This window comes from Hyposmocoma kahamanoa, unplaced genomic scaffold (assembly GCF_003589595.1).
Source record: "Hyposmocoma kahamanoa isolate Upper Pololo Valley unplaced genomic scaffold, ASM358959v1 296, whole genome shotgun sequence".
NCBI lineage: Eukaryota > Metazoa > Arthropoda > Insecta > Lepidoptera > Cosmopterigidae > Hyposmocoma > Hyposmocoma kahamanoa.
In genome coordinates, this window is record NW_020653780.1 from 156029 (window position 1) to 176325 (window position 20297).

The window sequence follows — 20297 nt, forward strand, 5'->3', positions numbered from 1 at the left end:
ACAGGGTTTCCTTAGTGCGAGGTTATGTTGAATGTGTGCGTTATTATTATTATAAGCCATTTAAGCTACGGAACGAACCAGCGGACCTTACGAATTTTTCTATGTATAAGTCTAATACAGTTAGACCTATACATTATATACAAGTTATTAGTTTTTTTTATACATTCCTTTTCGATTTAAAAGTGGTCATATTGCTCTCATTGTGTATTTGTTATTTCATGCATTCTGTGTCAATATTTCGTTAAGTGTCTCGATCAACCGCTCTGTAGCTCTGAAAGAATGTATCCAGGTATTTTTTTAACTTGGTGATTGTATGTGGGCACGAAACTGGAGATACCGACAAAATTCCAGATTATACAGTCCGTTTAGGTTCTGCTGATTTCAAGTCAAATTCTCCAACTTCTGCTGCTATCTTATCCAACATGTCCAACGTCAAAACATCCGTTACCATCACGTAGAAGTACTAGTTTCAATTTCAAGCTGACGCTTAATGCAATCCCATAGAGATCGCTATTTTCTATTATCGACCTGACGAATATATCAATATGTAAGACATTGTAAATGCTTTACCCAGTAGAAATTAGTTATATAATATAGATTGAATTTATGCATACATACTTATTATACATACATGATATTATACTTCCTAGACACTCATCCTTTTCAGGCCCGCCACGAAACCTCGTTGGCGTGCCGTTCCAAGATCAACAAACATTATATGCAAATTCTCGCGGACACCTTTATCTTTTCGAGCGCGCTAACACTGTTTTTTAAGTAAGCTTATAACGCGAGATTGGGGTATAGCATAAGTAATAAATAGTTGATGTTTCAAAATGGTACGACAAACATCGATGATAATACGTCTATAGAACCATTACGTCTAGGTAAAGCTAATTTTGTCCACATCCGATGATTACCTCAGTACAGGAGCAATCATAGAATGATTACAGCATTAACCTCATTAGCGCATTTACTAATCAAAAGTACAAAAGACCGTGACATATGAACGGCAAGTTTAAATGCCAACGTATGTACAAAAATAATGACATGTGAAGAAAAATTCTTAACAAAAAGTTCATAACTACAACTAAAACTAAAATAAGTAAAAAATAAATAGTCTTGTTTTTGTTTTCAGATACATGTAATGCAGTTATGGCTGTTGAAGCAAAAAACACAGATATTTACAAGTCTCAAAACAAAAGCTACAATCTGAACGGAGGCAATGACTTAAATGGAACTAATGTAATTAAAAATAGTTTTAACAAAGGAAAATCATATAAAGGAAACGAAAAATTAAAAGCTACAAAGGATGAAGACAATTGGAGTGACTTAAACTTTTGTGAAAAGACGAGGAAGATGATCTCTCTTATAACAGTAGAACCAATTTTAGCGTGCTATGTTATGCCTTCCGTTCTATCTGCTTTGGCGTCACAGAATTTATACATAGAAAAGGCATGTCGAGTAAATTTAAGATTTCCACACCATGTGTGTGACGCACTGACTCGAAGGGAAACGTCCAATTATACTGCCGAAGAAGAGGCAGTACAGCAACTGGTTGCGTCCGTAACTGGATGGAAGACTGTACTGCAATCTTTTTTGCCTTGTTGGATCCTTGTATTTCTTGGAGCGTACAGCGATAGAGTTGGTCAGAGAAAATTTTGTATGCTGTTGCCTATAGTCGGAGAGTTTCTTACAAGTATAGGACTAATTTTGAATACTTACTTTTTCTATCAGCTGCCCTTGGAAGTGGCAGCCGTCACTGAAGCAATATTCCCAGCTTTGACCGGCGGGTGGTTCACGATGTTCATGGGAGTGTTTAGTTATATAGCAGATGTTACCACTGAAGAACAAAGGACTTTAAGAATCGGCGTTGTGAACTTGTTTTATTCTGTAGGAGTGCCTGTAGGAGCTGCTCTAAGTGGAATTGTCGTGCGAAAAATGGGTTTATACGGAGCATTCTCCATAAGTGCGACATTGTACGTTCTCAGTTTCTTGTACGGATTCTGGAGAATTAAGGAAGTGAAGAAAACAGATTCTAATGTTGTAAGTATACAAGATGATGCTATAAATAGTCTATTCTATCAACTCGTGAGTTAACATTGTTCATATAAGGTGCGCAATATCATCTTCCATATTTAGAATGGTCAATAACAGTGAAATGCATTTTATTAAGTCTCAAGGGATTATTGATCACAACAAGTGTTGTTTGTTCATGTATGATTACAGAGTAAATAATGATAAGATAGAAAATGGTGGTCTGGTTAACCTCCAGCACTTAATTAATGATCAAAGAGATGCTTCAACTAGAGTTGCGTGCTCTTGTTTTACTGATGGGGGATATTAATAAAATTATAGAATGATTGAAATGAGAGTTGTGTGTGATTAACATTATTTTTTGCTTAATTACGCTTACGTATTTAATCTGTATTTTGGGCAATTCACACGGTAAAGAAAACAAACAGGGTGAAATAACTATTTACAGAGAGTAATCGTACTTATATGTTATTTGGTATAATTACCAGTTAAAAAACTGTCGCTTTTCTAGGATTCGCGAAAAAATACAGCTTGCAGTTAAATTGGACGTCTGTAAAGAAAACTAAAATTGTTCACCCAATTTTGACATATATTTCGCGAAAGTTGTTTGTTATAATTTTATGTAAGTTGTTACACCATAAGCTGAATAAAGTTATGCATAATAATCTTATACTGTAAAAATAGCTTCCGAGATCGTCCATTCCGGTCTGCACTTTGATTTTCATACAATATAATATTCATATAGATAGCTGAGTAAGGAATTTCAATACTATTACCATTGCGATGTATTTGTTTATATTTTAACTCAGGTTAACCAGCAATTTAAACTTTTTGTGGTTTTAATAGAAAAATTTCCATATGCAACCTCGGATTTAACTAAATACAAAAAAATATCCGTGTAATAAATCCATAAATAAAAAAACAAAGCGGAATAATTAAAACTTCCGGCAAAAAGCGTTTAAAAGTATTTTTTGTGGGGTTATTTAAAGTACATTTTTGCGGAAAAAAAAAGTTAATTAAAATTAGTAATAAAATAGCCTTGGTTCGATGCTAATTATGTAATAGGTTAAAGATGCTAGTTCATTGGCTAAATCAGTCTAGCCGAGTATAAAAGGCCGTCAACTTGACCTAGATATAAGTCACAGTCGATTGAAAGTATCCTTCGATTATGGAAATTGAATTTATTTAATACAAACAAGTTCCTACTAACAGGCGAGTAATGTTAAACATAAGCCTGTAATAATATCGATATCGATACCAACTTAATTTTTGAACCTGTTCTGTTTTTATTTTGTTTTTTGTTTCTTTCTTTTTTTTTCACAATTTCGTATTTTTCCTTACTTTACTTCGGTATGGAACTTTTACCTAAGATGTACACAAATGAAATAGCGTGCAATAAACTGCTAAGTAATTATACAACGGGCCGCATATACGAAAAAAAGAAAAGAATGGAAATGGCATCAAGCAACATTTGTATCAAAACCGGTGCGCCACACGCATACATTTAAAAACGTAATCTTACATTAGTACTAAGATAACATAATTTTTGATTGGTTAAAAATTATCAAACGAAAATAGACAATAATAAAAAACTTTAAATAAAAAATGTTTTTATTAATTAAAAAACACAGTATTAATGATTTATTATACTGCCATCGTACTTTCATTGACCTACTAGATTTCAAGTTAATCCGATCACTGGAAGGGTTGAAATATTAAAACACAGTCATCATAAAAATCTTTATTCTCCCTGAAATATGATATATTTTTTTAACAGTTACCTCTTTCTGAACTGGCTGAACATGAGTAGTCATGTTCAAGTCAGTGTCACTTATAACGTCGACGAGCTTATCAAGAAAATGACGATACTTATTTCCGAAGGCGAAGAAGCGAATCATTTGTTTTATGAAAACTTGACGAAAAATAACTGACAATGCTTCAGAAATATTTTCACATTTAGATGTGGTCTATAATTTGTGAACGCGACTCTGAGTTTTATGTCCACCTAATTAACCAAATGATTTATTTCTTAATGATTTTTTCGGTTGTTATTCATATGTACATAATTTAATGTGATGTCATAAAATGCATATAGCAAATGGTGCTACATTTAGTGGGTACCCAGCTTTTACTGCCTGTTACTTCAGCCCATTTCTCCTTTAAAAAGGATCCGGCGGGAAACTAGAAAAAATCAATACAAAAACTGCAAATGTAAATCATGCCTGTGACAAAACTTAAAACTCAAACGGATGAAGGTGACGTATAATAAGCAAGTAGGGAGATAGGAATCATGTAGATAAGGGAAAAAATCTCCGATCTCATAAAGTCTTCATTTGATACGCCATGAGCTTGCGTGCAATGTAAAATTATCGATACTGTACCTCTTCTATCTACATTTCCTTTTTTCTCCATCAATGTATCGTTTTTACTTAAATTGAAGATTTAAAAAAAACTATTGCGAGTGTTGTGACTAAACATTCAAGTAATCAAAAGTGTTAGCTTTTAAATACCTGTAAACAATTCATGTTTACACATTGGTACCGCTATAATAAAAAAAAATGTTAAACTAAACCAAAACCGGGTTTCTAAATACAGAGTTTATACATATCGATAATTTGATTACAACACGCGGACCCAGTACCAAGTGTAATGCGATGCCAGTACAAGCAATTCATTAAGCGTCATTCGAATTGTTCTTTTGACGGCGGCGATGGCTAGCAACCTATGTATATTGTTATTACCTTGGTTGCAAGGAAATACTTTTCTTTCGAAATTATAGTATTGTATTGTTCAAAATATTAGAAAATACGGAGTTTTAGCACCTACCGATGAAATGAAATCACTCCCGGAGTATTTTTTAAGCTTTGGCTTCTTACACGACATGATATAATGGCACAATTCGGCATATTTCTATTTTTTCCACAAAATAATCATGTATCACATTTGAACGACGACTGACGCACTGTTGACACTCATATGAACGTCTGTTCATAAGCTAGGTAACGCGGACCCCGCCCACTAACCAGTCTATTACTAGTATTTATGTGGTCTGTGGTCGCATACTTGCAAGGATTGAGAAACTTGAGATTTTTATATGCAAAAAATAAAGAAAATCTCATTAACTTTTTGAGTTTAGGCAACTTTTTCTTTTTACTACTATCGATTAAGAAAAATGCATGTGGACATATCGATGCCTTACTTTCTCAAACTCGTATCTTATAAAGAGTGATTATTCAGGAGATGACGAAACTTTCTATTTATTTTAAATTTCTTATCAAGGGGGTTAATTTGGATGCATTACTTTAAGAATAGGTAAAAAAGGAAATGTGATGTGTAATCAGCCTGCAAAATTTGTATGTACAATCCATTTTTTGCACTTCAGCAACTTTGTGCTTTAAGATACGAGTTTGAGAAAATAAGGCGACGATATATGGAATTAATAGCAGCCTATAACCGTATAATAAAAAAGGTATTTCGTATGTGTGCATAAAATTTTACAAAGCAGGTAAATTTTGACCAACGGTCTTTGTCTAAAATGTACATATCCAAACTTTTCAATATTGCTAATGGTATAAAGCTCAATATAACCAGTTAATTTCTGACCCTAGAATATGGTGGCTGTAAATAAATAAATAAATAAAAAAATCTAAAGTTTTTCTAAATTTTGTGAAACAAACCAATGTTTTTTTTTGAATACCAAATAACAAAACAGACGAAGCGATACGCCTGTCCATAATTTAAATCTGAGGAGTTCTGCCATTGCGCTCGTCACGACAAACCTATAATTTCAACTCTTCAAAATCGAAACGCGATAATTCTCATATTACTGCTTGGCAGCAGAAATAGGAAAGGTGACATCTCTGGGCGAACTCTTTCACAATGAATAAGCGCAGTAAACTGCTACTAAAATGTTTCAGGCCCAAGTAAGAGTCAAAAAATAGTTTCAATTCCCTATAAATGTTCAAATTATCAATAGAGAAACTTCTTACTCCAATTTCCAGGTATAGCGAGGATAAAAATGTAATTAGTCAGTTTCTATAATAACTGCCTCAGTGGTCAAACGGTCACCATGCCGGCCGAACTGCCACGCTGAGGTACTAAGTTCGATTCCCAGGCCGGGAGAAATATGTGTATGGCCTACATTTATTTCTCTCGTGAGTATGGGTGTAATTTAGTTTATAAATTAGCTAGTTTATAATGAATAGATATAAGGTTAAAACCCTCGTAGTAATGGCTCCCGTTCAATACCATAAGGGAGTAGGCAGAGGCTGAAAAACAGCGCTGCACGTTACCATCACCGTTTCATCATAAGCTGAGCTTATACTTTTTGACTCAACTTACTTTTACTGTTTAAACTTCTTTGCTATGTATAAATTTAAAAAAAATGTTATTTATTTGTCTATAATGATAATTATGATTTACAGAAACCATCGAAGAATTGTTGCGAATGGATGCGTAACTTCTTCGATATGCGTTACGTAAAGGAGACATTGATGGTGGCGTTTAAAAAAGGGCCCAATAACCGACGCCTGCGCGTCGTCATGCTAGTCGTTGTGCTCTGTGTTGTCATTGGACCCATTTATGGTGAGAATCCGCTTCTACCTAATATATAATTATTATTATAAATTAAAGACACTGGGATAAATGTTGTTGCGTCCAACTCCAAACTAACTTGTTGCTGCTATAAAGTTATTCTAAATTACGAATAAATGAATCCCTCGCGCGTTTTTTATTTTAGGGGGATTAATCAAAGGAATAAACATTATATGTAGTTATTAATCAAAGCTTACCTAAGAAATAAAAATATTTTTTTCACCTCACTAGCTCGGAAAGGCTTTCTTTCTCATTAGAAATCTGCGCGCAAAAGCGCTTTTTGCACGCTAGCATGGAAGAGGTTTTTGAAATTCGAACCTGACAATGGACTGTAGTGCACCTAACTTTTTTCTTCGGTGAAAAAAAAATCATAATGACACGTTCAACTACGTGATTTGTCGTACATTATTTATGTAATTTAGATCAGTTGGTATATTTTATTCTAATTATGGTTGATATTCAATTGACCACGATAACTAATTTTGTTTATTAAATTATATTAATTCGTCGAAGAACTAAAATAATATCAATAATCACATAAAATTATAAGTACAAGTAAGAATAAAAATGTATGACATGCAAATTCAGAACGCATCCGAAGGTTAAACTTTCTCTTTTGTCTAAAAAAAATTGTGACGCGTTCCGAGACGCGATTCGTCATATATACTTTAAGTGTTTATATAATATTAATCCGTTGGTATAATTTATTCTTATTATTCTTGATATTAAATTGACAACGATAACACTGTAATTTTGTTTTATTGGATTATTTTAATTTGTCGAAGAACTAAAATAATTTCGTTAATAACATAAAATTATAATACAAACAAGAAAAAAACGTATGTGGTGTAAATTCAGAACGCACCAGAAACTAAACTTATGTTTTTCAAATTTTCATTTTTTATTCGCTCTTGGCATTTTGGAGGGAAAAGTGTCGTTTTTATTTTGACTTTCAATTATTTTGTGAAATCTACTTTAAAGTGGAATAGGATAGTGCTCTGTGCCTTAATCGAAGAATAAAATGCGAAATTATACGAATCTCGAACTAAAATACCCGTATCGGTCCGTTCTAAGGAATGCCGAGTCAATCCAAGCACGCGGCCTCAAATTGCCTATCCTCTTTGTGGCGGCCATATTTACAGAAACATAATTAAACGAAGACATGGCTCAATGGACTTGTATCCAAGCCAAAATTATTAATAAAAAAAATCATTTTAGTGACTCCAATTCAATACTTTGGATTGAACTGTACTATAATAAATTGAAAAGAAACAAAACATGAGCGAGTCTGAGTCTAGCGGTGATGAAAAACTGATTTGTTATATTTCAATTGTTTTTCTTTCATCTACCATTTTCCTCGCTCTAATGAGGTGAAAAGTTGTGTGTTCCGCTAGGCAGCAAATTTGTTTTGGGTCTCGTGGCTTGAAACGCTCGCTAGGCTCAGGGTTCAATTCCAGCACTCGCGCCAAACAACAACTTTACAGCCTTGCAAAACAAATAACTATTGTATTATTGCATTAGATAGAAACGCACGTAAGTAAAGACTTTTAAATTACTTTTTATAAAAGCCGTCATAACATTCCGGTGGTTAATAATGTATGGTTCTGGTATTATTTTCTTTTAACTCGTTTATCTCCAGACAAATCAGAGTGTATTTTATTGAAATTTGGAACTAAATTGGCACATAAAAAACTAATTTTGCACTCAAATTTTTGCAGAAGTTTAAATTTTTTGTGGAGATGATGCCATAGCGGCAGAATAAGAATTATGCTTATGCCTAAAATAATATTTGCGTGTCATTATTATTTTCCGTTTCTCGAGTGTAAACTATCGACTTTTGAACGCACTTTAATTATAAAAAAAATACTAACGGCTAAGTATATTTAGTTTTTTTTATTCAATAATTTTTACCATTGTCCACAATTAATCATGACGTTATTTGTTTGGTCATAAAGTCCGTGCAGTATCAAAGTATAAATCAAAAAAGTTTTTAGAATATATATCAAACTTTAATCAATAATGTATTGGCCACATACTACAATCTTATCCTACAATCTTTTGTCATCTTTCGGGTAATTTTAGGATTTCCCTTTTAATAAAAAATACTGCTCAGTTTAAAGTCGTTTCATGAACTCTGCGTCTAGGAAAGTCGTGTCTCGAAATTCAAAGAATTTTGTAAAGACCGCAACAAGTGAAAAATCTGAACTACCGCCCTTATCATAAACTAACGTAATTAAGTGTTTTATTGAATGTCAAGATGTTCACCAGCATGATATTCAATTATTTTTTGCGACATTACTCCACTTATAACTCCACTTAGTTTGTTATAATTATTGAAATACAAAGATCGAACACTCAGTAAAAATTCCTTCGATCCGGCTGGATTCGAACCGACGCCTGCTAGCTAACCGTGTCAGATGCTATCCCAACTAAACCACTGAAAGAACCGGCGAACTTCACGAATTTTTCTATGTGCTTGTTTGTGGGATTATTGTATATGGTTTTTAGACACTTTTTAGCTATAACGCCATCTATGAGAAATCTATGAAAGTATTTCGTCACCTAACAAACTAACGTAATCAACATCAACAGCGAAATTTGTAATTAGCATACCTGGGATCAGCGAAACGAAATTTTCAACTCCATCTAATCGATTTTTAATATGTTATTTAGTTTCAGTTTTATTCTTACGCAAAATCAGCGTAACTGACATTTTATTAGGAGACTATAAAACTTTATGTGCCAATCTCGACCGAAATGCATGACAAGGAGGGCAGTGAAGGGATATTATACCGCGCGAATACGGATAAATAGGTAACATCTTAACCTAGCTGCAATTCGCATTGCATGCAAATCGATATTGTTTTTAAAATGATCACAGACAATATAACATTTTAAAAGAAAAATGTTCTGTTTTTGTTTAAAGTTAGCTAGTGAAAAACCACACGGAAAGTTTGGCCAAGCCATTGCCTTTCTCATAATCGAAATTAAGTTTTTCATTGAATGTTAGGAAGTTTCACCACCATAATATTCCATTATTTTTTGTGAAATGAATAACCTAATTTCGCTAAAAATGTCGGTTACGTTACTTATGATAAGGAGGGCTGTATAGTACTGTAGTTCGTCTGTATTTATTGACGTCACAGTCATTCTAATGTTATGAACGTAGCTATCTGAATGTGACGCAGCTCCTTAATCGAGTACAACTTCCTGCCATTGGTGTGGCGTCTTTCTCTCGGAAACCAAATTGTTGCCATTGAAAGAACGTAAATAGTCAACATAACTACTTAGTCCTTTGTTATGTTCCTTGTTTTTGTTGTTGTTGTGATTTTTATATAATTAACAACATAATTTTTGTTGCTTGTGACTTAATATAATCAATGAAAATCATGTTGAACATAAGTATTGTGTTAATGACAAAATTAATGCTGTGTTATTTTTAGCTACTAAACATTACAATAGGAAGAGCTGCTTATTTTGAGAATCTACCTTTTTAAGCTTTTAAATTCTGTTCATCGTCTTATCGAAATATTTTTTTTTTAATATCTATTCTTTTTTTTTCAGGTGAAATGGCGGTAACTTATCTTTTCACGAGGTATCGTTTTAACTGGAACGAAGTGGACTTCAGTATGTTTTCAGCGTACTCCATGTGTACTTCATTAGTAGGTACGTAATTAAGAAAGATATACAGAAATTACCATTAAGAATTAACATTTAAACATACGCTCGATTAAACTACAACAAGTCTTAAAACTGGAAATGACAGTGTAAATCTTGGAATTGATTTTATTACAATATTTCGTTTTTGACACTATTTAAATTCACGAATATTGTAACAATCTGTCAAGTATGATTAGCAGCTTATTTCTATTTATTTTATCAACTGCCTCCGTGGCCACTGCCAGCGTGGCGGTTACCACGCTGGACTGTCATGCAGACGTCCCGGGTTTGATTCCCGGGCCGCGGGAAATATTTGTATTTGTTTGCCGTCAAACCATAGTAGAATAAGAACTAAGCGGTATTTTGAGCATTTTTTCTACTGGCTAAACTATTTTTTTAATGATGATAGTGATAGGATGAGCAAGTCGTGCGCCTGATGGTAAGCGTCATGTCAGTCCATAACAGTTGCAGTGCCACTCAGTGCTTTAAATCATAAAGATCTCAGGAGCACTACCACTGCGTCTGTCACCCTGAAACATAAGTTGACAAGTCCCACGTGGGTGTACTTTCTCCAGCACCCTCATCCTTCAAAACCGTAAAACAGTAATGCTCATATTATTTACTGATTGGCTGCAGAAATAGGTAAGGTGGCAGTACTTCCCCGGACGAACTCTTCCACAAGGAGCTCTACTGCTACTTATTTATGCAAGATTTCGGGAGTAGATGCTTTACAATAATCCAAAGTAACAAACATTTTGATAATCAAGTCTTTAAAAAAATCATGATTCGTGCCTTTGGACATTCTTTGTCGCCAGGCGTCGTTCAGTCAGTTTATTGTAGTGTTGGAAAAAAGTTCGTTAACCTAACAGGCATGACTCGCGTCATGGAATGACCGAATAGTGAAGTGACGGAATGGTTAAAGCCCACGATCAGGCTGATTCAGTTTAAGAAAGGTTTATTATCTGCTTCGTTATTTCAGTGTTGGATAAGCCTTATAACGCAAAATCAATGATCGTTATAAAAGTCTGATAAATACAGATGGGTATTTTTTAGATTAGTTTTCTCTACCTAATTTCGGTGGCAATTTTTATTATTTAAATATTCTAGAAATTATCATGAAGATTATTTAATATTCGACAGCAGTATCATGAAATATTACTTAACATTACACGATAATATACACGAATACTCAAATAATAAAAATAGCCACCGAAATTACGTAGAGAAAACTAATATGAAAATTACCCAGACACAGTATGAAAAAATGGTTGTGATATTAACTCGATCTACAAAACCAAAAAAATACTTTCAATTAGATGTTTCGGGATTCAAAACGTTGCTTATTGTAACAATGTCAATAGAAATTGCTTATTTACATCCGCCTTTTGAAAATATTAAAATCTATTATTTAAATCTGTGTTTCTATTTCAGGGACTTTATTTTCCGTTGGCGTATTTAGTCACCTGATGAAGTTGGATGATGCTATAATAGGAGTTATATCGTGTACCAGTAAAATACTAGCTGGCTTTATGTACGCCTTTGCTACAAAAACTTGGCAAATATACATAGGTTTGTATAATAAAAGTTTTGTGAATGTAAGGTCACTTTTTTGTCGGATTGTTGCCGTGTGCTAACAATTTACGTCGTGGAGTCATTTTCTTAGTATATTTAGCAGTGTGACGGCCACGGCGATCCAATGGTTTGCACTATGAGAGTTGAATGTGGAAATGCCGGGTTTGATTCCCGTCAGGATCAATTAGGAAATGAGCTTTTTTAGATAGTCCTGATTTGGGAAGGGATCAGAAGTGAATTCCGTTGCTTTGGTGCCTATAGTTTGAGCCTAGGTTGGTGCTATTATTATTATTGTGTAACAAAAAGGTGTAATAATAATTTGGCTGGTGAAAAATGATGAAAAGTAATAACGTTTCGAGTTCTTAGGTTTTCGCGATTGTTACACATAAGAAATTAAACTTTTTTTTTATTTAATCGCGTATGTCTGTTTTTTCAAACATACATACGCGATTTATATCTGGAAAAATAGTTTCATTTCTTGAGTTGTGTCGCACCACACATTATTGTGTCGACCCATATGATCATAGTTCTACGAACATGACACGCAAAGATGTTTTCGTTGTTTTTGATAGTTCTAAAATTTCTAAAGTGTAATTATAAAATGAACACTTTTGCTATTGATACTTTAGGAATAATGGGTGTTGTGATATAATACTATCCATAATTCCCGAACAACAACAACAAGCACAATAGCAAAACTTTTTATAAGTAAAGAAGGATGGTGAAGCTGCCCCAATAACGACGAAGAGCCGTTCACCACACAAGAGCAGACTTTGCTAGTATAATTTTGCGTTTTAGTTTATGCCTAGTTATCAATATATTTTTTTTATATTTTTAGATGTCAGGAATAAAAAAAAATCTAAAACATTGTATTTTAGAATAGATGCAAGAACACAACGTAATTGATTAAGTTCAATCATAGATAGGATAACGTTCTTGTACGTATGTTTCATTTTAAGCAGGATTGAATGTTTACCTACCTGAAGTATTGGTTATTTTATAGTACACACATAAAACATTAAAGCTATATAATACCCAATGAAGTAATCAATTAAACAGTAATTATATAAAGCAAAAAATAAAACACAATATGACAAAAATATTTAGACAATATTTAAATGAGAGATAATGAAAGTTGAAAGAAGGAACGTTTTGACAAGAGACGTCTTGCCAATGTCAAAGTCACATTGATATTGAGAACAGTGTGACCATTTGTGGCAGATTTAATTTTTATTCATTTTCATTGCTGCAGAACATTGCAGAACATGATAAGTTATATTAAATGTGGCAGAGTTTGGCAGATTTGGGAATATTCGGGAAATTCTTTATTATTTTTGGGAACAAACTAAAAACTTGTTGTTTTCCTCTACTACGAGCAAACATCTGAAGCGAAATACAGGACAATGTTATAAACATAACCAAACACTAAACAAAATATTTTTCTTTTTGAATAACTATCAAAAACAACGAAGATATCTTTAAATGTTATTTTCGCAGACCTATGATCATGTTGGTTGATACATTATTACTTATCAGCATCCAATTATCTTTTAGGTGGACACTGACAATGTTACGCACTAATATACTATATTGTATTAGATATTATTACATTTTCGGATAAAAGGTAACGGTAATACTTATGATCCATAAAGCTGAACTTCACTATTCAAATTCTTCTATTCCATTGATTTTCGTAAACAAAGACTACTCAGAAATCCATTGACTAGAAAATAGGTAATCTCATTTTAATATTTTTCATTTTCAGCACCTTTGATTGAAATCTTCAATGGAACGTCATTTATTGCGATGCGTTCAATGGTGTCTAAATTAGTAGACAAGGATGAATTGGGTAAGGATTTGAATTATTAATTATTTTTAATAACAGGGAAAATATGAGGAGGAAGGAGCACAACAATGTAACCGTGCAGGTTAATAAAAAAAATCATAAATTTAATGCGGTAGACGTGTGTTACCAATTTAAAATTTATAAGAATTATTCAATTTATGTTAAAGATATATTCTCTTTTAGGTCGAAAATTACGAATTTATGAGCTCGTGCAATTTTGAACCTATAAATAACGGGATACTAATATATCACGAGTGATAATTTCTAGATAAATAAAACGCGTGTTAATAATAATTATGAAAAACCAACCCGTTAATTTGGTTCTCCGTTTATGCTATGTTTTATTTTAATTGGAATTACATTTATGTGCCAAATTTTATTAAAATCGGTCAACGTGAAGTGTGTGAAATTGGATAAACCGAATTTGTCCTCTAATTTGCTACCTTTAGAGGTTGAATATTTTCTTCAATTTTGAATGATTGGAATGAGGGACTACAACGGAGGTACCCCATTTCCAAAAAAAAAAAATCGTCGAAATCGGTTCACAGATGTCGGATCAATCGCGTAAAGTAAACACAAAAATAATATAGACGCATTAAGAACCTCCTCCTTTTTGAAGTCAGTTGAAAATATAAGTTGGGGGAAAATGTTAATGATCAACAAGTATAATCAACAAGTCGACGCTCTAGATTAATGATTTTTGTTTTTTAATTACTCTTCAAAATCATTAAAAAACCCTTTAACATACACGCTATAATTTACAGGAAAAGTTAATTCATTCTTCGGGGTTGCTGAAGCAATGATGCCTCTAGTTTATGCACCAATGTACACGACGGTTTACTCGGCGACCATAAAAACATTCCCAGGCGCCTTTTTTCTTCTTGGGGGCGGCTTGACGGTGCCAGCTGTCGTTATATTCTTGTAAGTATTTATTGTAAAGGCTATATTTTAGCATTATTCGCCATGGGGTTCTGGGGTCGTTTTGGTTTGGTACTTTTCCGAAAACTCTATTTTCCGCAAGAACCAAGCAGCAGCAGAGCTCCTTGTGAAAGAGTTCGACCAGGGGAGTATTGTCGCCTTATCTATTTCTGCCGCCAAGCAGTAATGTGAGTATTATAGCGTTCCGGTCTATATGGGTACGGGTGCGGGTGAAATTACAAACACATGGGACTTGTCCACTTATGTTTCAAGGTGGCGGGCTCAGTGGCAGTGCCTCTCAGATCTTTGCGATTTAAAGTTCTGAGTGGCTATGGAACTGCTATGGACAGGCGTGTCGCTTACCAGTAGACACAACTTATTCGCCACGTCACTTGATATCATACATCCACTTTCCCTAATAGACCGTAGTCTTATATAAATACTTTCCCCAATAGACTATATTCTGAAATGGACCTTTTTTCGGAATGGGTCGCTTTCCCGAATTCGCTACAAAAGTTCCTTTCTTATTACACACATATATATGTGTCGCGAGTCTGGTTGTTTGTGGTACAGGGTTAGGAGCACGTCAAGCTTCACACTTAAGGTTTAAACCCAACTCAACGAGACAAGATCGGTCCGAAGTACAAAGTGTCAAGCTTGATGTGCTCTTGACTTTACTGACGTTGTTTCCAACTTCCATAACACAAGTTCTTTAGTTACTTACTTTGGGCTCAGAGCAACATATGTGATATTGTTTACACAAAAACTGTGCGTGTATGTATGGGAACTTGCGTGCGTCTGTGGCTGTGTGTTTGAAAGCGCCAATTTAGGACCAAATCTATCTGACTGTATCTAACAATTACGGCAATTGCTGTAGTAGTAAGGTAGTAAGAGTAAAAAGCGAAAGAATCATTCCATTTTTTATATACCAACATTTTATACGACTTAATATTATGTATACGCATTAAAGACTTAAGTATACCATAATAGTTGGTTTTTATTGCAATTGTACTCTGTACAAAGTTTTCTTATTCTATTGACAATTACGTATTATTAAACAGACAGGTGTTTTGTAATGTGTGCTTGAACTACGAAGTGCTTTATCTCACAATATAAATAACGTTGCGTCTTGTCTAACTTTACAGGTGGTTATACTTAGCAAATAAGAAACAGGAAAGAGCTGAAAACAAAGAGAAAGAAATGACACTTGGGGATAAGGCAACAAAACAAAAAATGGGTATAGAAAATAAGGCGTTTGAAGCTGAAGAGAGTAAAATTAGAAAGAACAAAGAATATGCAAACAATGCTGGATCGGACTTAGACAAAGACAACGTAACACAGTCTCAAATAGAAATGGGATTTACAGAAAGCATGGTTTGCAGCAACAAGCTATAAATAACTTGTTTTACTACAAGGAATCAATGGCAGTATCTAGTAATAATGGAAGCGTGTTGTACTAAACTGATTACTTGTAAGGTTTAAATCTAAATATGGTGTCTGATCAAATTTTATCAGAGAAAACGTTTTTAAAGGAAATTGTATATAATAAAGCCACATACGATAATGCGTCAAAAGTAATTTTACCACATGAATTACTTGAAACAAATTATAGATATGTAAAATTTTATAAATATCCTGTTGTCCTTCTCCTAGTGTCCAATTTTTTAATAACAATAGAGCTCATTTTGAAAGAGTACGCCCAGGGAAGAATTGCCACCTTACCGGTTTCTGCCGCCGATATTACAGGCTCATGGAACTACTCATGTCTCAGGTTGACGGGCGCAATGGGAATGGCTCAGGACTTTACTGCTTAAAACTCTAAGGCTCAACTCACACTGGCGCAGAGTCGAAGCGTCGCGACGCGTCATGTTTTTCGCCTATAGCATATTCATCTCTATTTTCCCATTATTAAGGTGCAAATTTGTGTTATGCAAATATGGAGTCAACTCGGCTCCAGTGGAGCGGTTTGAGCGCGATACTTGAGCGCAGTGAGGCGTCAGATGCCGACCACAATGTGATCCTTGGAACTGCTATGGACAGACGTGTTGCTTACCATCAAATGCACGATTTGTTCGTTCCGTCACGACATATAATGAAAAGAGCATAAAATAGTTATCGACCAATTTCGTACGTAGAATCTTAAACCTCTCTGTTAAAAAGTTATCATTATTCAGATGTGGTCTTATTATACCGAGGGGGCGATTTATTTTCAAAATTATTATTATTTAGAAACACATGGCGACTTTTAACATTGATGCAGTATCGATGCAGTCGCTAATCTTCTAACTTTATGCTCAGGCCACACAGAAACGGCCGCGGAAGCGATCCGGGCGCGGGATTTTTTGTAATGTACGAGTTCACATGAACCCTGCCATACTGAAACGCCGACCGCGTTTCAATGTGGCAAGGAATGCTTCCGCGGCCGCCTCCAGAGCATTACACTCGCGCGAATTTAATCAGCGACGCAAAAACGATGCAAGCGCGTGATTTCATCGCTACACTTGGGATTTATAGGCGATAGCATTGATTGCAATCGCGCGTTTGTAACCACTCTTGCTGTAATCAGTTCCAAATTCCTGATGATAATAAAAATAATAGACGCTCCATTCAATGGTGCTGGCGCCAGACGCTAATATGTATGGGCAGAGCGTCTGATTAAAATCTCATCGTTCTAGAATCTCATAGAATATTAAGCCAGGTTTCATAATAATAATGAAGTTTTGTAAAAGCGAAATTATATTTTGCTTCTATTTTTTTAAATTTTGTTTCTTAATTATCCGTATAATATGTGTGCTGTATTGTGTAACGTAATCTAGAGTAATAAATTGGTATTGTAGACATTGATGAAACACTGTGATATTTACAATTTGTATCAAAACAAGGTGAAAAATATTATCAAATTTAGTATTACTATTGGTCTTGTAATTGGTCCTTGACGTATTGCTATTAATATACTGATTATTTATGTCAGGACTATTGATGTAGGACACGGAAGTGTCGAAATGAGTAGTTTTTATTTCATTAGTACTTAAGGAGACAATACACTCATGAATATATTTAAAAGAATGCTAAAAATAGGTTGAATTATAATAAAAATGTTCACGTGAACCACTGGTCACATGTACAAGAACGTTTAATTTGAAAAAATAATGTCTCCAATCGTCTTTTGATGTCGATTAAACGTCCTTACCTCTACCACGAGTTAAGTGTGACAGTTGTCGCTAGCGATCGCGTTAATTACTTCACAATTTTGTATGGCAAATTATACAGCGCCCCTAGCGGTCACAGAAATAACATTTTGTATACAAACATTTTACGCAGTCGCTAGCGCTGTCACTGTAAACTCATGGTAGAGGCACTGATATACATATGTGGCCACAGGTTCATGTGTACGTTGTCATCATAATTCTACATTGCTTTTAGATTCCTCTAAATATGTCCATAAGTATATTTAGATGTGTTGTAGATTTAGGTAGAGTAAGTTGAAATTATATGTGTTATGTACTTATAAATGATTATTTTGACATTTAAATATATTCGAAGTGAAGTTTTATTATGACTGGTTGTTTGTTTTTCAAGCCCCGCACTAATGAAACCCTGTATCGCGGATGCCATGAACACACACATAGACAACCATAAATTACACTCAAACGCATGAGAGAAATAAATGTAGGCCATAGAAAACTTTCTCCCGACCCCGGAATCGAACTCGGGACCTCTGCGTGTCAGACCAGCATGCTAACCGTTCGACCACGGACGTAGAAAGAGTTAGGCTCAATTTACATAGCTGCGGAACGGAATGGAAGCGCGCGAGAAGGCACGCACGGTCAGCATTCCAGCGACCGCGCCTAGAGGCTGTTTTTCGTTGACGTTTGACGTCGCACCTTCGCGCCACTTCCCGTGGATTCGCCAGGCGTCGCCGATGGCAGCTGCGGAATTCTTTGCGAGCATGCACGAGAATTCCGTAGAAGACGCGCGACGTGATTTTTTGCTCCTATCTAGATTGTATTTTACACAATTGACCAGAAAGTCAATTACGCTAAGTACAATAGCGTTACAAAGATTCTCTTCCTTTCCGTTCCGCCTCAATATAAATTGAGCATTAACTTATTTCTCTCCATACAAATCGCCATCCCCGGAGAACAAAATGATAATTACAACAAAGTAATATTGCAGGAAAAGTCAAAACATGTTTCGTTGAGAAGTCTTAAATACTGAACGGGTAGGTAGATTAATAGTTAGCTTTAGGGAAAGAATATTTTTTGTGCATTCTATCATTACCTTACAATTATATGGACGTCGGATCCGCGCTAAAAAGTGTCCGAACTTATAGGGCGTTAAAATCGTATACAGAGCGTCATTCACGCTTTAGTCTTCGTTTGTTCGACTGACAGCGAAGCAAGCAAAATTAGACAGTACTGCGATGACATTACAATTTAAATTCAACGTTTTAGCTTTTTCATATTCCTTTACATGTCACTACGTTTAAATATTGTACCTATTTAATTATAAATACAACCTATTTAAACGTAGTGACATGTAAAGGAATATGAAAAAGCTAAAACGTTGAATTTAGATTTAGGTAGAGTAGGTTGAAATGTACTTATAAATAATTATTTTGGAATTTTATTGATTTGGTTTTTGTTTTTCATTACCAGATTTTTTTTGCGCACACACTCAGCGCCCCGCAGGGAAACCCTGTATCGCTAATGCCAACAAATTGACGACAGGTCTAATACAAAAAACCACGAAAAGTGTCCGGAATTACCTATATAAACAACCTAGTAATGGGTCTCTTTGTCTTGTTCATGCAATATGTAGGAAAAGGACAGTTAGCTACAATTTGATAATTTGTATTGCTTCTGTAATTTCTATTACGATTAATTTAAATATATAAATAAAATAAATAAAAAATACAGTACAAAACAACACTTTTAAATAATAGCTATGATTATACAATACACTACGTAATGAAAATATGATACACTGTCAACAATATCTATGTACTACCTTTATACCTACCAACCTGTTTTTTTTTTTTCATTTTACTTTTCTAGAAGTTTTTATTATACCGTATGGCATGATTGCAAGCGCGCATTGTCATTATTTTTATAGATTTAAATTTAGCAGTATTTTTAGTATTTTGAAATTATTTATTTTAATCTAATACGTCATGGCTGCATACATTTCTGCCTTTAACATCTTTTTGAGTTGTATTTATCTATGGAAGAAGAGCTGGCCATCTGTTTTATATGAAAAAAGAAAAAAAAAACCCAAACCCGCCATTTTAAAATCCGTAATTGTCGAGTTTTACATAGACATCGTTGGTTGTGAAGCGATATTTATTGTTACTGCGTTTATCTTTGTATTTATTATTTCCTCGCGAATGTGTGTGACACGGGCGGTCTTCGACTTCGGGCTTCTAATAAAGTCTCGTTTGTAATTCCTTATTTATCGCCCTTAGTACACGATGTACTATTAACACATTGTAGTTAAAATTGGCTGTGAATTATGTGAAAAGATTGTAAAGAAAACACTGCATAAAATCAAAATTTATATTATTTAGCTTGTAACAAATAACAATAAAATTCCTAAAATAAATGATACAGTAAAATTATTAGTCACTTTAACTAGTCCTAACATATTATTTTTAAATTAAATGCTATAAAATTTA

At 34.2% G+C, this 20297-nt stretch overlaps 1 protein-coding gene across 1 annotated transcript; it reads left to right on the plus strand.

Annotated features, from left to right (window-relative positions):
- The first annotated feature begins 1216 nt into the window (after positions 1-1216).
- LOC113229261 (solute carrier family 46 member 3-like) lies at positions 1217-18232 on the plus strand. The gene is made up of 7 exons (XM_026462804.1): positions 1217-2043; positions 6459-6618; positions 10192-10293; positions 11719-11856; positions 13625-13708; positions 14470-14626; positions 15769-18232. The coding sequence occupies exons 1-7, from the start codon at positions 1357-1359 to the stop codon at positions 16016-16018; spliced, it is 1578 nt and encodes a 525-aa protein (XP_026318589.1). The 5' UTR covers positions 1217-1356; the 3' UTR covers positions 16019-18232.
- The last annotated feature ends 2065 nt before the right edge of the window (positions 18233-20297 follow it).